This window comes from Orcinus orca, chromosome 15 (genome assembly GCF_937001465.1).
Source record: "Orcinus orca chromosome 15, mOrcOrc1.1, whole genome shotgun sequence".
NCBI lineage: Eukaryota > Metazoa > Chordata > Mammalia > Artiodactyla > Delphinidae > Orcinus > Orcinus orca.
Genome location: NC_064573.1, coordinates 81829682 through 81849539, shown reverse-complemented (window position 1 = coordinate 81849539; position 19858 = coordinate 81829682). Strand labels below are relative to the sequence as shown.

The window sequence follows — 19858 nt, the reverse complement described above, 5'->3', positions numbered from 1 at the left end:
CTTCAATCGAGTCTTGATGAAATAGAGCCTACTGTGCAGAGTAATTCGATGGAAATGACCATCTGAAAAGATAGAAGGTTTTTATTAACCACACTTTCCCCTGAAAGTTTAGATGAGGAGTCTCCGATTTTTCCTAATGGGGCACCCACCTTGCTGAGTGAAAGTTAAGCACACATAAATTGCATAAGTGTAAAAACACTAGACTAAGATTATGTACATAAGACACAGACAAAAAATATCCATTTAAAAAGAAGCTAGAGGCCAGCATCCAGGGCCTGGCCCACAGCTGGTCTCGCACTTGTCAGCTGAAATGGAATCCCACGACGAATTATGAAAAGCAACTGTGTTAGTGTATATATGTCAAACCAAAGAAAAAAAAAGAAAAGCAACTGGGGTGAGGTCGGCAGACTGGCTTCGCGTGTGGCAGGTCTTGTCAGGTTCTTACTGGCACCTGTTCCCAGTGAGGAGTGCAGGGCGAGGTCTGGGGGAGCAGGGAGGGCCGGTGCTTGCCCCTCCACCCCCCAGGCTAGGCTACTCACCCACCGTGAGGTCCAGGTGATTCCTCTCCCCTAGGGCCCGCAGCCGGTAGAGGCAGCCCCTCTGGTAATAATATTGCAGGAACTGGACACAGCCTGCAGGGGGAGCACAGCGCCCAGCTCAGGGACTGGAAGACCCAGCGACACCTCCACTGCAGGCTGGCAGGTCTCCATTGCCCAGAGGGTACAACCTCCTCCCACCCCCAAAACACACACACACACATACAGGTCTGAACCTGCTTTTAGTCCTTCAAGGAGAGCTCAGGTTATCTGAGACTGCAACTAAGCCCCAACTAGGCTAGAAACTTCTGGAGCTTTCCTAGGCATGCAGTTGGCACTCATCAGATGCTTGCTGGAATGGTGGCACCATGCTGGGAGCTGTGTGCTCCCAGCACCAAGACATGGAAGAGACAGTTCCATACAATGGGGTACTTTGTAGTCACTAAAAATTAAGGAGACAGAATTCCGTGTTGACGTGGAAAAATACCCACGATAATTGTTAATAGAATATAAACTAGGTTATAAACAAAGCTGTGTAGAGGGATCCCATGTTTGTAGACTACACATAATGCAGTATATGTGTGTATATATATATATTTATGAATAAAAATGTTTGAAAGGACATAGATCAATTAACACCCTAAGGGTGGAATTATATGTAATTATATGTAATTTTCCTTCTTGGCTTATGTTTGTATTTGCCTGTAAGCAGGGTTTTATTTAAAAATTAAATTGTATTTTTTGAATAGGTAATATGCACTTGGCATCAAATTTAAGGGGAACAAACAGTAAAGAGAGTAAAACTCTCTCCCTGTCCCCCAACCACCCAATTTCTGCTTCTCAGAGGTAACCCCTCGTTGTATATAAATCCAGAGCTATTCTTAAATGAGAAAAAGAACATAAATTTCCATTTTGAGGAAAACAGAGTTAGTGCCCCCAACACCCCTCAGTTCCTGAAGGGTACAATTGGTCCAGTTCTGATCCAGGGAAGAAAAAGGCAGTGGCTGGAGATCCAGGGCGTGGGTGTGGGTCAGACATTGCTCTATTAAGGCCAGGGGCTGGGCGGCAGGATGGAGTTGATGGGGGGTGGATGGCTCCTTCTGGATTTCTGGGACCCTCCCCTGTCCCTGGCCGACCAGGGACTTCCCCCAGTCTCACCTCCCTTCCACACAAGACACACCCTTCACAAAACAGACTCCATCGGTGAAAGCCACATCAAGCCTCCCCTGAATCCAAGCAAGAGACACTCACTCTGGAAAATGGAGAACGCTAAAAACTGATCGCGAAACTTCTGATAAATCAGTCCGTTAGGCCTGCAGAGAAGGGGGGGAAAGCAAAGATGAGCCCCCGCTCTGAAACCATTTGTTCATCCCCACCCCATCTCTGTTCCAACCAGAAGAGAAAAGAAGATTTAAAACCCAATTCTACCTTCTTTATCGCCATGTCCCTGGGGCTGGACCAGGTAATTTCCATCACTGCTTTAATCCATTCTACAACCAGGGGAGTGCAGGCAGGCATCTTGAAGCCTAAATTCCCACCGATTCCCCCTAACCCTCCATCAGTCACAGCCTCGTCCCTGTGCTTGTTCTGTCCAGACTCGCTTGCTGTCACCCCGGCCAGGAGGCAGACAGGACGTTCCTCGGAGAAGTCCCCAGCCGACTTGGGGTGTCCCTGCAGCCCCATCGTAAGCTCACGCTTTACGTCATGGCCCAGATGTCAGGCCATAAGGCCCCTGCATCTGGACCCCTCGGCCACCACCAGTGCTCAATTCACTGGCTCCTTGGGGAGAGTGAGCAGAGGCCCTGGGGCACAGCGGGGGACACTCACCAGGTCAGCATCACTCCAGACAGGAACGTGGACACGTAGTGGTGAGACACCCACCAGCCTTTGATTCTTAAAAGAAGAGAAGGAAAAGGAGCTCAGGCCGGGAGAGAAACGCAAGTGTCTCCCTGCTTCCCAGCCTGTGTCTGCGGGGGGGTGCCCTGTGACCCAGAGACAGCTCCTTGGAGGAAGAAACGTACCCACGCCAGGACTTCTCTCTTTCTGTCCAACGAGATGCACAATCACACAGAGACCCAGAGACGCACTCGGGCCTCCAGCAGCTTCCCACTACCCTCAGAACACATCCCTAACCTCCTCATGACCCCAAGCCCCGCCTCCCCATCCCCCCTCCCCCCACTCTAAGAGGCTCCAAGCATCCTTTTCTTTGAATCTGCCAGGCCCATTGCTACCTCGAGGTCTATTATGGGCTGAATTGTGTCCCCCCCCCAAATTCCTACGTTGAAGTCCTAACCCCAGTACCTTAAAATGTGAGTATATTTGGAGACAGGGCCTTTAAAGAGGTAATTAAGGTTAAATGAGGTCATAAGGGTGGGGCCCTAATCCAACAGGGCTGGTGTCCTTAGAAGCAGAGGAAGAGACACCAGGGGTGAGCGGTCTCAGGAGAAACCAATCCTGCTGGCACCTTGATCTTGACTTCTAGCCTCCAGAGTCGTGAGAAAATAAATTTTTGTTGTTCCAAGTCCCTTAGTCTGTAGTATCTTTTCATGGCAGCCCAAGCAGACTAACAAAGTCTTTGAACTTGTTGTCCTCTCTGCTCCAAGACCTTGGCCTGCCTGGCTCCTGGTCCAAGTTCAAATTTCGGACCAACTGTCACCTCCTCCAAGAGGCCTTCCCTGACCACCTTATCTAAAACAGCTAGACAGGGGTAGAACAGGAATAAAGACGCAGACGTAGAGAATGGACTTGAGGACACGGGGAGGGGGAAGGTTAAGCTGGGACGAAGTGAGAGAGTAGCATTGACATATATACACTACCAAATGTAAAATCGATAGCTAGTGGGAAGCAGCCGCATAGCACAGGGAGATCAGCTCGGTGCTTTGTGACCACCTAGAGGGGTGGGATAGAGAGGGTGGGAGGGAGACGCAAGAGGGAGGGGATATGGGGAATATGTATATGTATGGCTGATTCACTCTGTTATAAAGCAGAAACTAACACACCATTGTAAAGCAATTATACTCCAATAAAGATGTTAAAAATAAATAAATAAAACAGCTAGACAGCCCCGATCTGTAACACACTACCCTGCTTCATTTTCTTCATGGTGCTCGCGCTATCTGAAATTATTTTCTTCTCATTTGTTTCCTGAACCCCGTTCCCTGCTCAAAAGAGCAGGGATTTTGTCTGTTCATCTGTGACACCTGGCTCAGAGCAGGTGCTCAGTAACGTGTTGAATAAACACAGAACACTCGCACACGTTTATGCAGAGCTGTAGCTACCTACGTTACCCCACACAGATGCAGAAAGACAACGGGCTGTACACACTGCATCTCGCACCATCCCCGACGCAGCTTCTCTCTGGGAGCCCCATGCCCTAGGCTCATCTGCTCCTCCGTCTACAGCAGGCCCTCGCCCCAGTCAGTCCAGAAGCTGCGGGAACCGTGCCGTCAGAGCCCAGCGGTCCCCCAGCTCAGGGCTCTCACTCCACAGCAGGACAGGGAGTCTGGCTGTCACCCGCTCCGCAGTGTCACAGGCAGCCCTTATCCTTCGAAGTCCCCGAGTGTTTCAGGCCTCTGCTGGGCTCTCCGGCCCCTCTCCAGGAGCTCAGTTATCGGAACATGATGTGGCAGCAATCTGCCCTGTCAAATGCACCCTGGGATGCCAGGAATTGGGACCCCCGAGGCATCCACGTGGGAGTAGCACTCAACCTTTGTCTTTCCAGAACTCTCTCAGGAGAGAACTGGAGTGCAGCCAAGTGGGGAGATGGGGTCCAGGACGCTCCTGCTCACCGAACGGTGGCACCTGAGGGTCTGCTGGTTTGGGGGACGAGCTGCTGGATTAGACTTTTCTTTGGAACTAAAATCAACCTGCAACTTGCTTTCTTGTCTTGACTCCCAGGCAGCTATCTGTGGACCTGTCACTGACTTCTTAAATGCGACACGACATTTCAGGATGTGGCTCTGCTGTTCCTGAAATGTTGCTATCATGCTCCATGATGCCACGACACGCTGTGGAAGCCCCCCGTGCGATGACGCTGTTTCTCCACGGCAGCTACCAGGAAGTACGCAGGATGGCTGGGTCGGTGGGCACGTGTGTGGTTACTTCTCAAATTACCCTCCAAAACGGCTATCCCCATTTACACTCCCATCCTCAGTAGAGCCTGTCGAGCTCCCCAAACCCTCACCAATGCTGGATACCCAGTTTTAAAATTTCTCCCAGTCTTATTATGTGACGATTGGTGTGTCGTGGAGGCTTTAATCTGCATTGTCCTCATAAGTGGATCTGACTGCTCTTAAAACCTTCCAGCCCGAACACAGACATCATAAAAGCAGGAACAGCATCTTACCCCTGTCTTCTCTTTGCAGCCCTTCAACAGTTCTGGCCATTAAAATAAAAAGAAAGAAAGAAATGAAAGGGACCTCCCTGGCGGTCCAGTGGTTAAGACTCTGTGCTTCCAATGCAGGGGGCGTGGGTTCGATCCCTAGTCAAGGAACTAAGATCCCACATGCTGCAGGGTGTGGCCAAAAAAAAAAAAAAAGAAGAAGTTCTGGCCATAAACTGGGGGTTAAGGCGATGGCCTGTGGATGCCTGAGGGGCTGTGCTGAGGAGCAAGGTTTTAGGTGGCTCTTTATTCCCAGCACTAACAGCATCAGGTAAACAGTAGGTACTCAAGAAATGTTGAAACGAAAAAAGTGATGTCCAGGAGGTGCAGCTGGTCTAGATGCCACCAGCACAGAGGTGACAGGAGACTGATGCAGGTGCCACGGGAGTTCACGGGACAGGATGAGACATCCGTCCACTTGTTTGTTCCCAGTCTCCCCTTCCCTGTGTCCCTGTCTTGCCCGTCAAGAGTCTGCAAGGACCCCTGGCTCTAATTTTCTGACTGAAAACACAGCTGGCCCCATCCTTAGCCTTTCAGCTTGAAGAGCTACCAAGAAGTTTCTGCAAGCCCCGGAGGCCTGGCAAGCCCCACTGTCCTTTGTCCTACCCCGCAAAGGTCCCTTGAGAAATGCCCTCTCTGTACGGGAACGGCGGGAGGCAGACACAGGCTCTGGGCCACAAGCTTGGCTGGGCAGCAGCTTTCAATTTCACAGCTCACTGTGCCCAAAGCCCAGCGCTGACAGATGCCACCAATAAACACAGCTCAGCGGCATTGGGAGAGGCTAAAAATGGCCTCTTCCCCAGCGTGCACTCAGCAGCCCCATGGTCCATCTGCACACCCCAGGGTTCTGGGCTGGTTTCGTTCACATGTGTGTGTCTATATGACAGTCTTACTGTGATGTCATTCAGACACTGTACAATTCACCCATTTAAAGTATACAACTCAGTGGTTTTCAGTATATTCAGAGAGTTGTGCAAACACGACCACAATCAGTTTTAGGACATTTTGTATCACCCGTATCACCCCGGACAGACTGCACCCGTTAGCAGTCACCCTCTGGCCCGTTCTGCCACAGAAACGAAGCCTGCAGGAGCCTGTGGGCTTTTTAAATGAGCAGACGGTAGATGCCCCAGGAAGGGTGGCACACTGCATGGCCAGCATGTAGGGACAGCATGTCCTGGTATCTGGGGATTGTGGCCGGAGAGCTCCCTTCAGGGCCCTTCAGCCATGTGTGCATGTGTGCATAAGACCTGGGCACCAGTCACTATTCAACCCCTGGCTGGCTTTGAGCTTCGGGTCAATCTGGGCGGCTGGGGGAATGGCTTCTACACGGAGGCACCCTCTTGCCCCTGCCACCCCTACACCTCTGTATCCTAGGAAAGGCCCTTATAAAAACCCATCAGATCTAGGCATTGGTGGGTTGGCTTGCCAGAAAAGCCAGCGTGATTCCTGATTCATTATTCATTCTGGCCCGGAACTAGGGCAGAGGACATCTGTTTTGCCTGCCTGTCAATCACTCCCTATTCTGGTTCTCCCCCTTATCGTTCCTTCGGGGAATCACCTCACCCCCACACTCAGTCTGGGTGGCTCAGTGGAGCTAAGGTAACTGGGCATATCACCCAGAGCCAGCCAATCAGGGCTCTGCATCCCTCCAGCCACAGTGATTGGGGCAGGGATGAGCATGTGACCTGCACCTAGCCAATTGGAAGTCTGTCTCAAGATCACCCCTAGGCCAGTAGAGGAAAGATGCTCTTTCCTCTCGGACTGCTGATCTGGTAGAATGCTGGCCTGGGCTGCTGGGAGCCAGTGAAGGAGATAACAGAATAAGGAGAAGGAGGGGGGCTGTTACATTGTTTGAGCCCTTCTGACCTCCTTGAACTATTCATATGCTCCCATAAATACCCCTCATGTTTACTCCTATCAGGTGGTTTTCTGTCATTTGCAAAATTTGCAAGGGAGGTTGACCTGCTTATTACACTAATTGAGCTAATGAGCTACATCTCACATGGGAAGCATCAGACACAAACCAAGGGTGGCTCCAGCCCATGATGGGGGGCACCCTCCCCACACCCCACCTCTCCAGGCCTTCTTCCCCCAATACACCCCTAATTCAGGTCTCGGATGCAACTGGGAACAGGACGAAAAAGGCCCCGTCAGGCCAAAACTTGGGCAGCAGGCCTCCAGGAAACCCATATGGCTCAGTTCCAGCTGTCTTTCGAACACAGGTATGGCCCCAATGACCTTCCCCTCATTGCAGAGCTTGGGTTCAATTCATTTCTACATAGACCCTGGGGTGTTTATTGGGTATCGACTGTGAGCTCCAGAGGTAGCCCTGAGACGCTTCAGAAATAAGAAAGGTAGTATTCATACCAATCCGGACCCACTCCCTCTTCCTCACTGTGCTTTCTTGAAAGGGTTTCTTAGCTATTCCCTAATAAGTGCCAAGTGTGAGGGGAAACCTCACAGGCATCTCCCTTGCCCGCCCCCAGGAGAGGAATCAGCTCTGAGAAGGAGCTGGGGGAGGATGGAGGCTAAATACGCAACAGATGTTGAGGATGAGTCACAAGTTTTAATCACCCAGATTCCATCCACCTGCCGTGCCTCCCTCCCCCACAAACTGGCCACAACTCCCACAGTCATTCCAGAAAACGAGACACCTTTACGGGCCCACCCCACTCATTCCACACTCCCACCACCAACACATCTGTTGTCCCATCAGAGCACAAGCCCTAGGGAGGCCCCAGAAAAGGCCCCATTAAAGTGTCAGGAAAGTGAGGGGGCTTTGGAACCCCACTTTCCCCCTTCAGCCCTCCTCCCTGTTTTCTGGGTGTGCCCCACACTTGCAGGCACCTCCACTCAGTCCTGCTCCCTCCTCTCGGGGACCACCACCCCCTCCCCAACCACATCCACAGAAAAAAGTGACCAGGATAACTCTTACTAAAGTGTTAGTGACTGTTAGAGATGTAGCATGTCCCTGAACACTCTTAATATGAGTCCAGCAGAAGGAGGAAACTCCAAGGCCAACAGCAAGCCCAGGGATGCACAAAGAGAATTAGTAACAAGAAAGCCTGGCCCATTGTCCTGGGCCCATTTCCCCACTATGTACTACTCTGAGTCCCCTCCGACCCCACCCAAAAGCTGGAAGACACTATTCACTACAATTAAGGAAAACTACAAATGTTATTTATTTGGTAAGATTTTCTACTTCAGTGTTTCCCAAAGCATGGGGCATGTACCACCAAGTTTTAGATGGTACCTGAGTGTAACACTAGATGATACTGAATCACGTGGTGAGAAGTCATGTTTTCTCTTCTTTCCATTCTCCTGATTAAGTCAAGGAGAGAGTCTCAGTTAAATGCTAGGACACCTTTAATGCCTCTCGAGATCTGCTCATCTCCCTTTTTACACACATACACACGCTGAAGAGAAATAGCAGGCCTCAGGAAGGAAGATTACTGACTTCAATAAATTAGACAATGAAAATGAAAATCTATTTTTACACTATTTCCTCTTTCCTGCAATTGATGCTGCTTTTCCACATATGGTGGTGAAATAGTTCCCTTTTAAAATAAATTAATGTTTATTTAAGTAGAAAAAAAAAAGGAAGGATGGATTTAAAATGTGAGAAAATTATCATCCAGGTGATATTGGACATGGTAAAAATGGTGTGCATGGGACAAGAATGAATGCAGTTTGAGAAACACTGATCTTTTCTAAAGGGCTACATGCTACAGGGCTGCATACCTAAGAACTGCTGTTCCCCTGGTCCTTACCTCTTGGCTCTACGTTCAGGGTAAGGCCCGGCAGGGCAGGGATATGCCATAAGAGACCACTGGGCAGAGAAGTAAGATGGTGGCAAATTATTTGGGGGTTTGGCAAACACCCCAATCTTAAACACACAGCTCCTGGCCGTTCCTTACCAGCCCCCAGGAAGGAGGAAGTGGGGAGGGGTGGGAGGTTGTTACTTTTTGTTTCAGGAAAAACGGACAAGAATGGTGTGCAGAGGTTCAAATGGACACCCCCAAAAGGCATCCGACCTGTGGAAAATGGGTCCTGCAAGTGGCAAGTCGTGGATCTTAACTCAGTCCCGAGACTCTCATTGCCCTGTGAGAGGACCATCCACTTTTCTCACCAGAATCCATTCAACCTTCTGGTGACAGTACCCTGATTTTCCTCTGCGAAACCATTCCTCTCCTGACACTCAGCTTCTAGGCTTTCATTGACAGCCCTGGGGGTGGGCACAAGGCTCACAACCAGCCAATCACAGCGGCGCATTTGCTGGCCACAGCGATTGGTTCAGAGATGGGCACGTGATCAGTGAGTGCCAGTAGGACCCAGTGAGACTCTTGGAAGAGAGGAACGTGCCCTATTTTGCTGGGAATGCTAGAAATAAAGATGTGAGCCTGGAGCGGCTGGGGGCTCCTACCTGGAATCTGAGAATAAAAACAGCACAGTAGAAGGCAAAGGTGAGAGACAGAGAGACACTGGGTCCTGATGACATTGTCTGAACACCTGGATTAAGCCTTACCTGAAGTCAGTGCCAATGGACCCATTCCTTGATATGAGAATATAAATTTCCTACTGTGTTAAGTAGTACATTTGAGTTAGGGTTTCTTGTAAGCAAGAGACTGAGCACAGCAAATGAGGTGCAGCAGCCGATACCGTTTTCCTCCTCCCTGGGTCTGAACGGTCATGAATACCCCACCCCCACAAGGAGGAAGGGAACGCAAGGCGAGGGTGACAGCCCTCACCTCCATGACAGATTTCCCTTTGGCTCCCCCATACCCGCCACAAAGCTGGGCCCCCAATTACCTTGAGCCATTGCTGATGAGAATACTCTCCCGAATCGTCAGGGTGCAGTAATACCATACCAGCAGGAAGTTAAAGACTTCGTCTGTCACCCTGGCATAGAGAAACAGCGCCCGGGAGGGGGGGCAGGCATGAGAACCAGGGACGGCTGTCCCCGCCACCACAGCTGGACAGCAAACCAGGATGAGAACCGCCCACAGAGGCATGCCTCCAGAAACCCCCAGTGACCCCGGGAAGGCGGCGGCGTGTCTTCTCTCCACCTAGAATGCCCATCCCCCCGCTCACCTTTCTACATGAATCCTACCCGCCCTTAAGGCTCTAGCTGAGGTTTCCCCTCCTTCCTTGACCGCTCAGCCCACGACAACCTGTTTCCCTTCTAAATTTGACATCTGTCTGATATGAAATTTCTGGTGGGATGACAAGAGAAGGACTTTAAGCAGGAAACCTAATTTGCAATTTTAAACTATCTGCAGTGTTAACTCCAGTGTAAACTCCTTCCATCCCCTTAAACCGTCTGTAAACTTTGCTGCACATACAAAAAGATGAACTTAAGAACTCCCTGGGCTTCCCTCGTGGTACAGTGGTTAAGAATCCTTCTGCCAATGCAGGGGACACGGGTTCGAGCCCTGGTCCGGGAAGATCCCACATGCTGCAGAGCAACAAAGCCTGTGCGCCACAACTACTGAACCCGCGTGCTGCAACTACTGAAGCCCGCGTGCCTAGAGCCCGTGCTCCGCAACGAGAAGCCACTGACCGCAATGAGAAGCCTGCGCACCGCAACGAAGAGTAGCCCCCGCTCGCCGCAACTAGAGAAAGCCCGCGCGCAGCAATGAAGACCCAACACAGCCAAAAATAAAATAAATAAATTAAAAAAAAACCCTGCCTCCTCTACAGTGGGCAGAACAGGCCTTAAAGGCAGGCAGAACATGGCAGCTAGAGTCGTGCTGTGCCCTGGTCAGAGGGGAGAGCCTTAGACATGCTGTGCGTGACCTTGACTGGCCTCAACTTTGCCATCTGTACAATGGGAAGGTTGACCCCCTCCATGAGCATTCCTGGGTGAAGGATCCTGGGACAGAGCCAGCAACAGACAGCCCCTCAGAGGGCTCCCCCGCCACTGGCTCTCTCTGACGGGCCCTCGATAAAGACTCTATCTTTGACCCCAACAGGAAGCAGCTCTGTACCTCCTGCTGTCACACAGATCCATTTGTCGTGGGAACAGAAATGACTGCATGGGGAGGGAGAACACCCCCGATCTCCTCCATTCTATCCCTGAACTGGGAGATCCTTTTCCCCAACTACAAAGGCCCTGGGAGGGAAATGGGAGGATACAACTTTAACAATAATAAAAGACGTTGGGAGACGTCTGGGAGAGTCTGTAAGAATGAAGATGAGAGACTCCTAATTACTTAAATGTGTAAAGTCCCCAAAGAAGAGATGACAGTTGAGTAGGGCCTTGAAGGTTAAATATACGGAAATGTGCTTTCATTAGTGTTGATAATAACTAAATTTGACCTGTTGAAATGGATACTTGTACCTATTATGCTCACTTATATTGTTCCACTTTTTATTTATTATTTACTTATTTATTTGTTATCTTTTGGCCACGCCGTGTGAGGCATGTGGGATCTTAATTCCCCGACCAGGGATCTAACCTGCGTGCCCTGCATTGGAAGTGTGGAGTCCTAACCACTGGACCGCCAGGGAAGTCCCATGCTCCGCTTTTTATTTTGTAGACAATTATAGCACAAATGCTACATATTGCATAAATGTGTATATTAAAATATCTGTTTAAATCTTAGACCAAATAATCAATTTGATATACTAAATGCTATCTTTAAAAAAGACATTGGAAGGTGTCTTTTAAGCTATGTGACCCTGTTTCATGGTCACAGATGACAGACTCTCAGCCCCGCTGAACCACTGCCTGCAGAGGTAGTCTCGGGAGGGTCAGGAACAGACTCTGGAGACACGGGGCCCGAGTTCCAATCCAGTCTCTGCCTCTTCCCAGCTGTGGGACCAAGGACAAGTCAGTGATTCTCCCGTGCCGTCACCTCCCCATCTGTAAAGTGGGGAGAGTCACAGCACCTCCCGGGTAAGCTGCTGTGAGCATCAGCTGAATTTAGAACAGTGCCTGCAGCCTAGGAAGCCATGGGTGTCCCCTGTCATAATAATTTGGGAAGCACCACAGAGCGCCCAGAGTCCAAGAAATGAGTCTCATATGCCTAACTCTGAGGAAATCAAAGGCCTACTTGACTTGAACAGGAAACGGGGGAGTGAAGATGGCCTCCCACTGCAGAGGGTCACTTAGGTATCTCCAGACAGGAGGCAGCCCCAGAAGCGAGCGGTGGTTACCAGCATAGTTTCCACTGGTCCCTTCCTATATCAGTAAAGAGAGGAGTGAAAATAGTTTTATGGCTGGCACGTTAGGGACATGCTTGAGGTGCTGGTCTCAGTCTGCCCTGCCAAAGTGTTTGAGTTTCCTGTTGCTGCTGTAACAAATGAGCACATACTTAGTGGCTTAAAGGAACACATTTATTCTATTACAGTCCTGGAGGTCAGAGTCTGAAATAGGTCATCAGGTCAGAGCCGTGTTCCTTCTGGAGGTTCCAGGAGAGAATCCACTTCCTTGCCTTTTCCAGCTTCCAGAGGCCGCCCGCATTCCCTGTCTCATGGCCTCACATCACTCTGACCTCTGCTTCTGTCATCACATCTCCGACTCTGACCCTGCTACCTCCCACTTACTAGGACCCCTGTGATTACACTGGGTCGCCCGGATAATTCAGGAGAATCACCCCATCTCAAGATTCTTAACTGAATCATCTGCAAAGATCTTCTGCCATGTAAGGTCACGCGTTCGCAGGTTCTGAGGACTGGAACACGCACATCTTTGGGGACCGTTATTCAACCTGACACACTAGGCGAACACTAACTACTGGGAACTTGCAACGCTGCAGGCATTTTACGTGGACGATCTCTCTGGACCCTTGAACAACCCCACAGGGCTGGCTCTCATGGCAGGTGCATGTACCCCACCCATTCCCATCTGCATGGCTTCCAACAGCCGGAACGTGCAACTCCTGGTGCGCCTAGAGGCTTTCTCAGGCCACCAGAGCTCACCCTGCTGGTGCCAGAGGCAGAGCAGGAGGGCAGAGGGATTAACACTCTCTGGGAGTCAATCCTTCCTAGACTGACAGCAGTCGGAGGATAAATACCACCTGCTCCTTCGCCCCTCGGGTGGGATAAGTGAGACACATCCTTCGCTGTCCCACAGTTCCCCAGCAGCACTGAACTCCAGGTGCCCACAGGATAACCCTTCCTTGTCTCACTTCCATTCCCCTACCAGTGTTTCCTAGGATCACCTCCCAAATAAACTATGGGCACTCAAATACTTGTCTTGTGGGGGTGGTTTCTTCTGGGGGAACCCAAACTAAGACAGTACTACTTCCCATTTTACAGATGAGGAAACTGAGGTTCAGAGATGAGCTGCCCATCCAGGCCCCCTCGCCTGCCCTATTTTTAACCCACAGAAGGCATAGTGGGCTAAACAGTGTCCCCCCCCCCCAAATTCATATCCACCCAGAGCCTCAGAATATGACCTTATTGGGAAATAGGATCTTTGTAAATGTAATTTAGTTAAGATGAGGTCATACTGGGTTACTTTTTTTTGGCCATGCCGCATGGCTTGCAGGATCTTAGTTCCCCGACCAGAGATTGAACCCGGGCCCTTAGCAGTGAAAGCGTGTTGTCTTAACCACTGGACCGCCAGGAAATTCCCGAGGTCATACCGGGTTAGGGTGAGCCCTAAATCCAATGACTGTGTCCTCATTAGAAGACCATGAGAGAGACACAGGGACGATAGCCACGTGACGACGGAGGCAGAGGCTGGAGTCAGTCTGGAACCAAGGGAATGCCAAGGACTGCCGGTCACCATCAGAAGCTGGGAGAGGCAAAGGAGGATCCTCCCCTAGAGCCTTCAGGGCGAGCACGGCCCTGCCCACTGTGATTTCAACCTTGATTTCAGCCTTCTGGCCTCCAGAACTGTGAGAAAATATATTTCTATTGTTCTAAGCCACGCAGCTTGTGGTGCCTTGTTACGACAGCCCCAGGAAATGAATACAGAAAGGGATGGGAGACATGGAAATGCCAGGCCCTCAGTGAGCCTTAGATCTCCACAACACACCACAGGTTTGTCCTTTGAGGGCCCTAGAGGCCCCAGGGCAAGGCAATCTGGTTGCACATCAAGAACTTCTACCCCTTCCAGGGGGCATGTGAGCAGGCGTTACTGGCGTGAGCAGCCTTTGCCCTCCAGGGAAATGCGCCAGGTCTGAGGCAGCAGGCCACCACGGGCCCAGGGCCTGAAAGAGCCTTTGTTTGGACACTCAAGTGGGCAGACCAGCAACTGGACTCCCAGCCAAGCGCCTGTCAGGAAATAAACCCTTGACACGTGGGCCAAATGCCCAAGCCACACTTGGGGAGAAAAGCCAGGGCCAGAGAGAGGAACGAAACCCCCGGGGCAGCGCAGCCTCAGCTCACTGGCCTCGTCCTGTGCTAACAGAGCAGCCGGCACTCTCAACCACAATGCTGGGTGCCAGGCACTGGGCAGAGCCACGCACCGTGTTAACACACTGAATTGTCATGACAACCCAGGGAGGCAGGGCCTGGTGTCACCCTCGTTTACAGATGGGGAGACTGAGGCATCCAGAGGAAGCTGCCCATGGCAACAGCCAGTAAGTTTCAAAGCCAGGATTCAAACATGGGCAGTCTGTGGTCAATCTATTTCCTTCTTTCTTTTCTTCCTTTCTTTTTATTTCCTTCCTTCCTTCCTTCCTTTCTCCCCACCCTACCCCCCACTGCCTTTCTCTTTGTAACTGAGATATAATTCACATACCATAAAATTCACCCTTTTAAAGTATACAACTCAGTGGTTTTCAGTATATTAACAGAGTTGTGCACCCATCACCACTATCTAATTCCAGAACATTCTCACCACTCCAAAATAAAAACCCATGTCGCCCAGAGCAGTCACTCCCCGTTTCCCCTCCCCGCAGCCCCTGACAACCACTAATCTGTTCTCTGTCTCTATGGTATCTGCCTATTCTGGACATTTCATACAAATGGGTTCACACAGTAAGTGACCTTTCGCATATGGCTTCTTTCACTCAGCATCATGTATTCAAGATTCATCCATGTTATAGCATGTGTCAGTACTTCATTCCTTTTTGTGGCCAAATAGTATTACATTGTATGGGTGGACCACTTGGGCTCTTTCTTAACTACTACGTTAAAAGGTCGCTTCAGCAGCCGTTTAGTAGATACTTGTTGGACAGATGTAGGGCAGACAGGACTGCTATTTCCCATAAGAAATGGTCCTTCCTGGGCTTCCCTGGTGGCACAGTGGTTAAGAATCCGCCTGCCAATGCAGGGGACACGGGTTCGAGCCCTGGTCCTGGAAGATCCCACATGCCGCGGAGCAACTAAACCCGTGCGCCACAACTACTGAGCCTGTGCTCTAGAGCCCGCAAGCCACAACTACTGAAGCCTATGCGCCTAGAGCCCATGCGCCGCAACAAGAGAAGCCACCGCAATGAGAAGCCCGCGCACCGCAACAAAGAGTAGCCCCCGCTCGCCACAACTAAAGAAAGCCCGCGCGCAGCAACGAAGACCCAACGCAGCCAAAAATAAATATATTTAATTTTTTAAAAAATGAAAGAAAAAAAAAGAAATGGTCCTTCTTTACCCTACACCTTATCACACCAAAGGCTGTAGATGCAAGAGAGATCTTGGATCCCTCTCTCATGGCCCTCTCCTCACCCCCGTATGCCCACACACACACACCACCACACCCCATCACCTGTAGTGAAGGACAAATCGACATGCCACAGCACCCAGGAGCAGGATGATGGTCAGGTAGAGCTTGAACTTCTCATACTCATCCTTGTAGGCAAATCTGCAGAGACAGACACCCCCAGGAAAGGTCACATAACTATAGCCCACCTGGGGGAAGGACCCTGACCCCGTCAGATCTTGACCTGCTGATCACACTAAGGGAGAGACTTTGAATTAACGGTGATGATTAGTTAGGGAAAGAGGGCCAGTGTGCAAAGCTTCCATGTCCCTGGACTCCTGGTTTAACGTTCCAAGCCTGTGATGGGCAGGAAGCAGAGACAGGGTCTCCTCCCCCGACCAGCTACTTCAGTGGAAAAGCCACGGCTCCATTTCCCCTGGTAACTGATGGATTTGGGGTGGACAGGACTGGACTGCCTACCTCCCAGGAGGAATGTGTGTAACAAGGCGTGGAACGGAGCAGGGGCCATTTCTCACGGGAAATTGGCAGTCCTGTCCACCCCAGGTATTGACTCTGTGAAAGGAAGGAAGGAAACCTCCCCCAGGTGGTCTACCCACTGAGGAAGAGACCTCAGAGTCTCGTCCAAAAGACCAAAGCCAGACTCCCAACTGTGAACGTTTTTTTATTTATGCAAAAATACTAGCTTGGTCCCATTTCTCCTGAGTTGCAAGAGCAAGATGCCTGGATTCTGTAAAGCCAAGTGGAGGGTTGTCTGGGATACTTACTTGGCCTGGTTGCTGAGAAGGGTCACATTCACATTGCCGAGAACCAGATTTAAGTAGAGCCTGGAAGGAAAGACCTGTGAGGGTCACCATGTTAACAGCCCCAGGAGTGGTCCCCAACCAAAAATATCCAAGCTTAATAAGCATAGCACTGAGCACCGGATATTAGAAAACAGGGTGCTAAGCTCAGCAGTAAAAGCCTCATGTGGAGCGAGAATGAAAATGATTAAGTAGAGAACGTGACAGCTGTGACATGACCTTCATGACTAACCCATTTCTCCCCATTTCAGCTGGCTTAGAGACCATATTTCCTAGCCTCCCTTGCAGCTAATGTGAGCACGTGACTAAGCTCCAGCCAATGAGGTGAAGGCATGTGTACAGTTTCTAGGTCAATTTAAAAAGGGCTCTTCCTAAGCATACAAATCTTAAGTATACAACATGATGAATTTTTCTATATTTACATATCCATGTAACCAACACCCAGATCAAATAAAATGCTTCTAGCTCCAGGAGGTGCCCTCATGCCCCCTCCCGGTCAGTAAACCGCCCCCCCCGCAAGGATGCCCACTGTTGTGTTAGCTTTCCCTGTTTCTGAACTTCACATAAATGTATACAATGTATTCTCTTTTATGTCTGGATTCTTTCCCTCAATAATAAGTCTGTGAGCTTCATCCACATTGTCTGCATCAGTGGTTCCTTCTTTCCCGTTGTGTATATTATTCTATGGAGTGGAGGTACCACAATGTAATTATTCATTCTACTGTTGGTGAACATTTGACCTGTTTTCAGTTTTTGGCTATTATGAATAGAGCTGCTGTGAATGTTTTTGTTTTTTTTTTTTAACTTGAGATATAATTCACATGCCATAGCATTCACACTTTTAAACACTTTTAAAGCATACAATTTAAGATGAATAGATAAAAAAGGATGTGATTGATATATATATATATATATATATATATGAACAATGGAATACTACTCGGTCATAAAAATGAAATGTCATTGGCAGCAACATGGAAGGACCTAGAGATTATCATACTAAGTGAAGTAAGTCAGACAGAGAAAGACAAATATCATATGATATCACTTATATGTGGAAACTAAAATATGATACAAATGAACTTATTTACAAAACAGAAACAGACTCACAGACATAGAAAACAAACTTATGGTTACCAAAGGGGAAGGGGTGGGAGAGGAATAAATTAGGAGTTTGGGATTAGCAGATACAAACTACTGTATATAAAATAGATAAACAATAAGGTCCTACTGTATAGCACAGGGAACTATATTCAATATCTTGTAATAACCTATAATGGAAAAGAATATGAGAGAATATACAAATGTGTGTGTATAAAAATGAATCACTTTGCTGTACACCAGAAACTAACACAACATTGTAAATCAACTATACTGCAATAAAAAAAAATTATGATTATATTATGTACATATGTGTGTATGTACATATATATTTTCATCCCCCACTCCCTTCTAGAATGTAAGCTTTGAAAGCGCAGAAACTTTGACTTATTCGGAGCTTTATCCACTGTACATAGAATGGTGCTGGGCACAAAGTAGATGCTCATGAAACTTGTTGAATAAAATAAATATTAAAAAAATTTTAAAAAATAAAGTATGCAACTTAGTGGTAATCATTTTGTAATGTACAGAAATATCAACTCACTATGTGTACCTGGAACTAAAAAAAAAAAAGAATAAATAATAAAGTGAGCTCATAAAAATTTTTTTAATTAAAAATAAATTATACAATTTAATGGTTTCTGATATATTTATAATGTTGTGCAACCATCAGCATCACCTAATCCCAGAACATTTTCATCACCCCCAAAAGAAAGCCCATACCCACTATCAGCACATTCCCCACTCCCCCCAGCCCCTGGCAACCACTAATCTACATCGCATCTGTATGGATTTGTCTATCCTGGACATTTCGTATAAACGGACTCATGAAATATGTGGCTTTTTGTGTCTAGCTTCCTTGCTGTGAACATTCAGCACTCATTTCCACCACACACACACACACACACACACACACACACACACACACACACACACACACACACCCCCAGGAGTGGAATTTCTGGGTCGTATGGTATGTATGTGTTTGGCTTCAGTAGGAAATGGCAAACATTTTTGTAAAAAGGGATCTGCTTGCCCTCTGCTGCCTGACTCTTCCCTGTTTCCTGAAAATGAGATGGTGTGAGCCGGCTTTGGCCATGTAGCTGAGGACAACTCCCCAAGCGGGGGTGAAGTAGTAAGTTGGAAAAGGACCCTGAGTCCCTAGGTGACCTTGGGAGCCCACCACTCTCGGCCTTCAGGAGTCCACTCACCTCTGGACTGTGGTGTGTAAGAGACAAAAACCACGCATGTTTGAGCCATTGTGCCATTAGGCTTCTGTTACAATAGCCTGTACTCTAACACACTAATAAAGGTGCAAATAAAGGGTTATGAGATCTCAGGGGAAGAAGGGTTAATTTCACAGAAGGAGAGAGAGGGGGTTGGAAAGGCTTCACTGAGGTGGTAACATGTGAACTGGGCTTTGAAGGATGAGTAGAAGTTTGAGAGGAGAAAAGGGAACAGGAAAGCCTTCTTTCTAGCTATGAGTAAATTCTAGGGGCATTTCCCATCTGGTGTACCTGGAGCAGAGGTGTGAAAAGACCATCCATTTTTCCCACCTAGCATATAGTCCCCACTTCCTAGAAGGGCAGTACAATTTCCCTTCAGAGAATCACTTTTCCCCTAGGCTCTAGGGTAAGGCACATGACCCAGGTTCAGCCAAGGTGGTGCAACTTCCCGATTGGGTCAATAACGATCATGTGACACAATCTAGGCCAATAAGAATCAGTAACAGGACGTTTCCCAGAACTACTAAAGAACAAAGAGGCATTCTCTACTGGATTTGCTAAGTGGGTAGGATGCAAACCCAGAGCTGCTGGGGCTAGCTTGTAGAGAAAGCCTGCCTAAGAATAAAACTCATACGCTGGAAAAGAGAGTGAAAAGAAAGCTAAATGAGGGACACAGCCTAACAGTATCATTTGAGCAGCAGGATCCAGCCATACCTATAGATACACCTGGACTTTACAGTTACAAGAGCCAATAAATCCCCTATTTTTAATTAAGCAACTCTGAGTTGGGTTTTCTGTCATTTACAGTCCAAGGACTCCTGACTAATGTAACATGCACAGAGGACTAGGGAGATTGGAGCTGGGAAAGTGGATCTGAGCCACACTCTAAAAGGAGGTTATGCTGTTTCATTCTGTAGAAAGCTATCGCCACCCAAAGCCTAGAGTTTTTAACCAAATACAGCAAAAAAGAAGACAAGAGGAAGGGCTCTGGTAGAAGGCTCTGACTTAGGGCTAGGCCAAACCAGGAAGAAAGTCAGGGTGCTTCCCAGGACGTACTTTTAGCTGCCCACGTCAAGTCATGATACAATATTGTAAGGATCTCTCTCTGGAACAGGGTGGCGGTGATGTCACTTGAGGAAGGAGATGGGACTTCTCTGAAGGAGGAAGATGGAAAGAACACAAGCTCTAGAGTCAGAATG

The 19858-nt window shown here is 48.8% G+C and overlaps 1 protein-coding gene across 7 annotated transcripts in view; it reads right to left on the bottom strand.

Annotated features, from left to right (window-relative positions):
• TMEM120B (transmembrane protein 120B) overlaps positions 1 to 19858 on the bottom strand; it is a 48817-nt gene that overhangs the window by 5098 nt on the left and 23861 nt on the right. For 4 of the 7 annotated variants that reach the window (XM_033440896.2, XM_049698108.1, XM_004276706.4 and 1 more), the window contains 6 exons: positions 16297 to 16356; positions 15578 to 15673; positions 9730 to 9819; positions 2364 to 2429; positions 1788 to 1849; positions 540 to 632 (listed from right to left, as the gene is read on the bottom strand). In XM_033440896.2, coding sequence (XP_033296787.1) covers positions 540 to 632; positions 1788 to 1849; positions 2364 to 2429; positions 9730 to 9819; positions 15578 to 15673; positions 16297 to 16356 — 467 coding nt within the window. The remainder of the gene's footprint in view (positions 1 to 539; positions 633 to 1787; positions 1850 to 2363; positions 2430 to 9729; positions 9820 to 15577; positions 15674 to 16296; positions 16357 to 19858) is intronic. The other 3 variants (XM_049698107.1, XM_049698109.1, XM_049698106.1) reach the window with 2 other exon arrangements.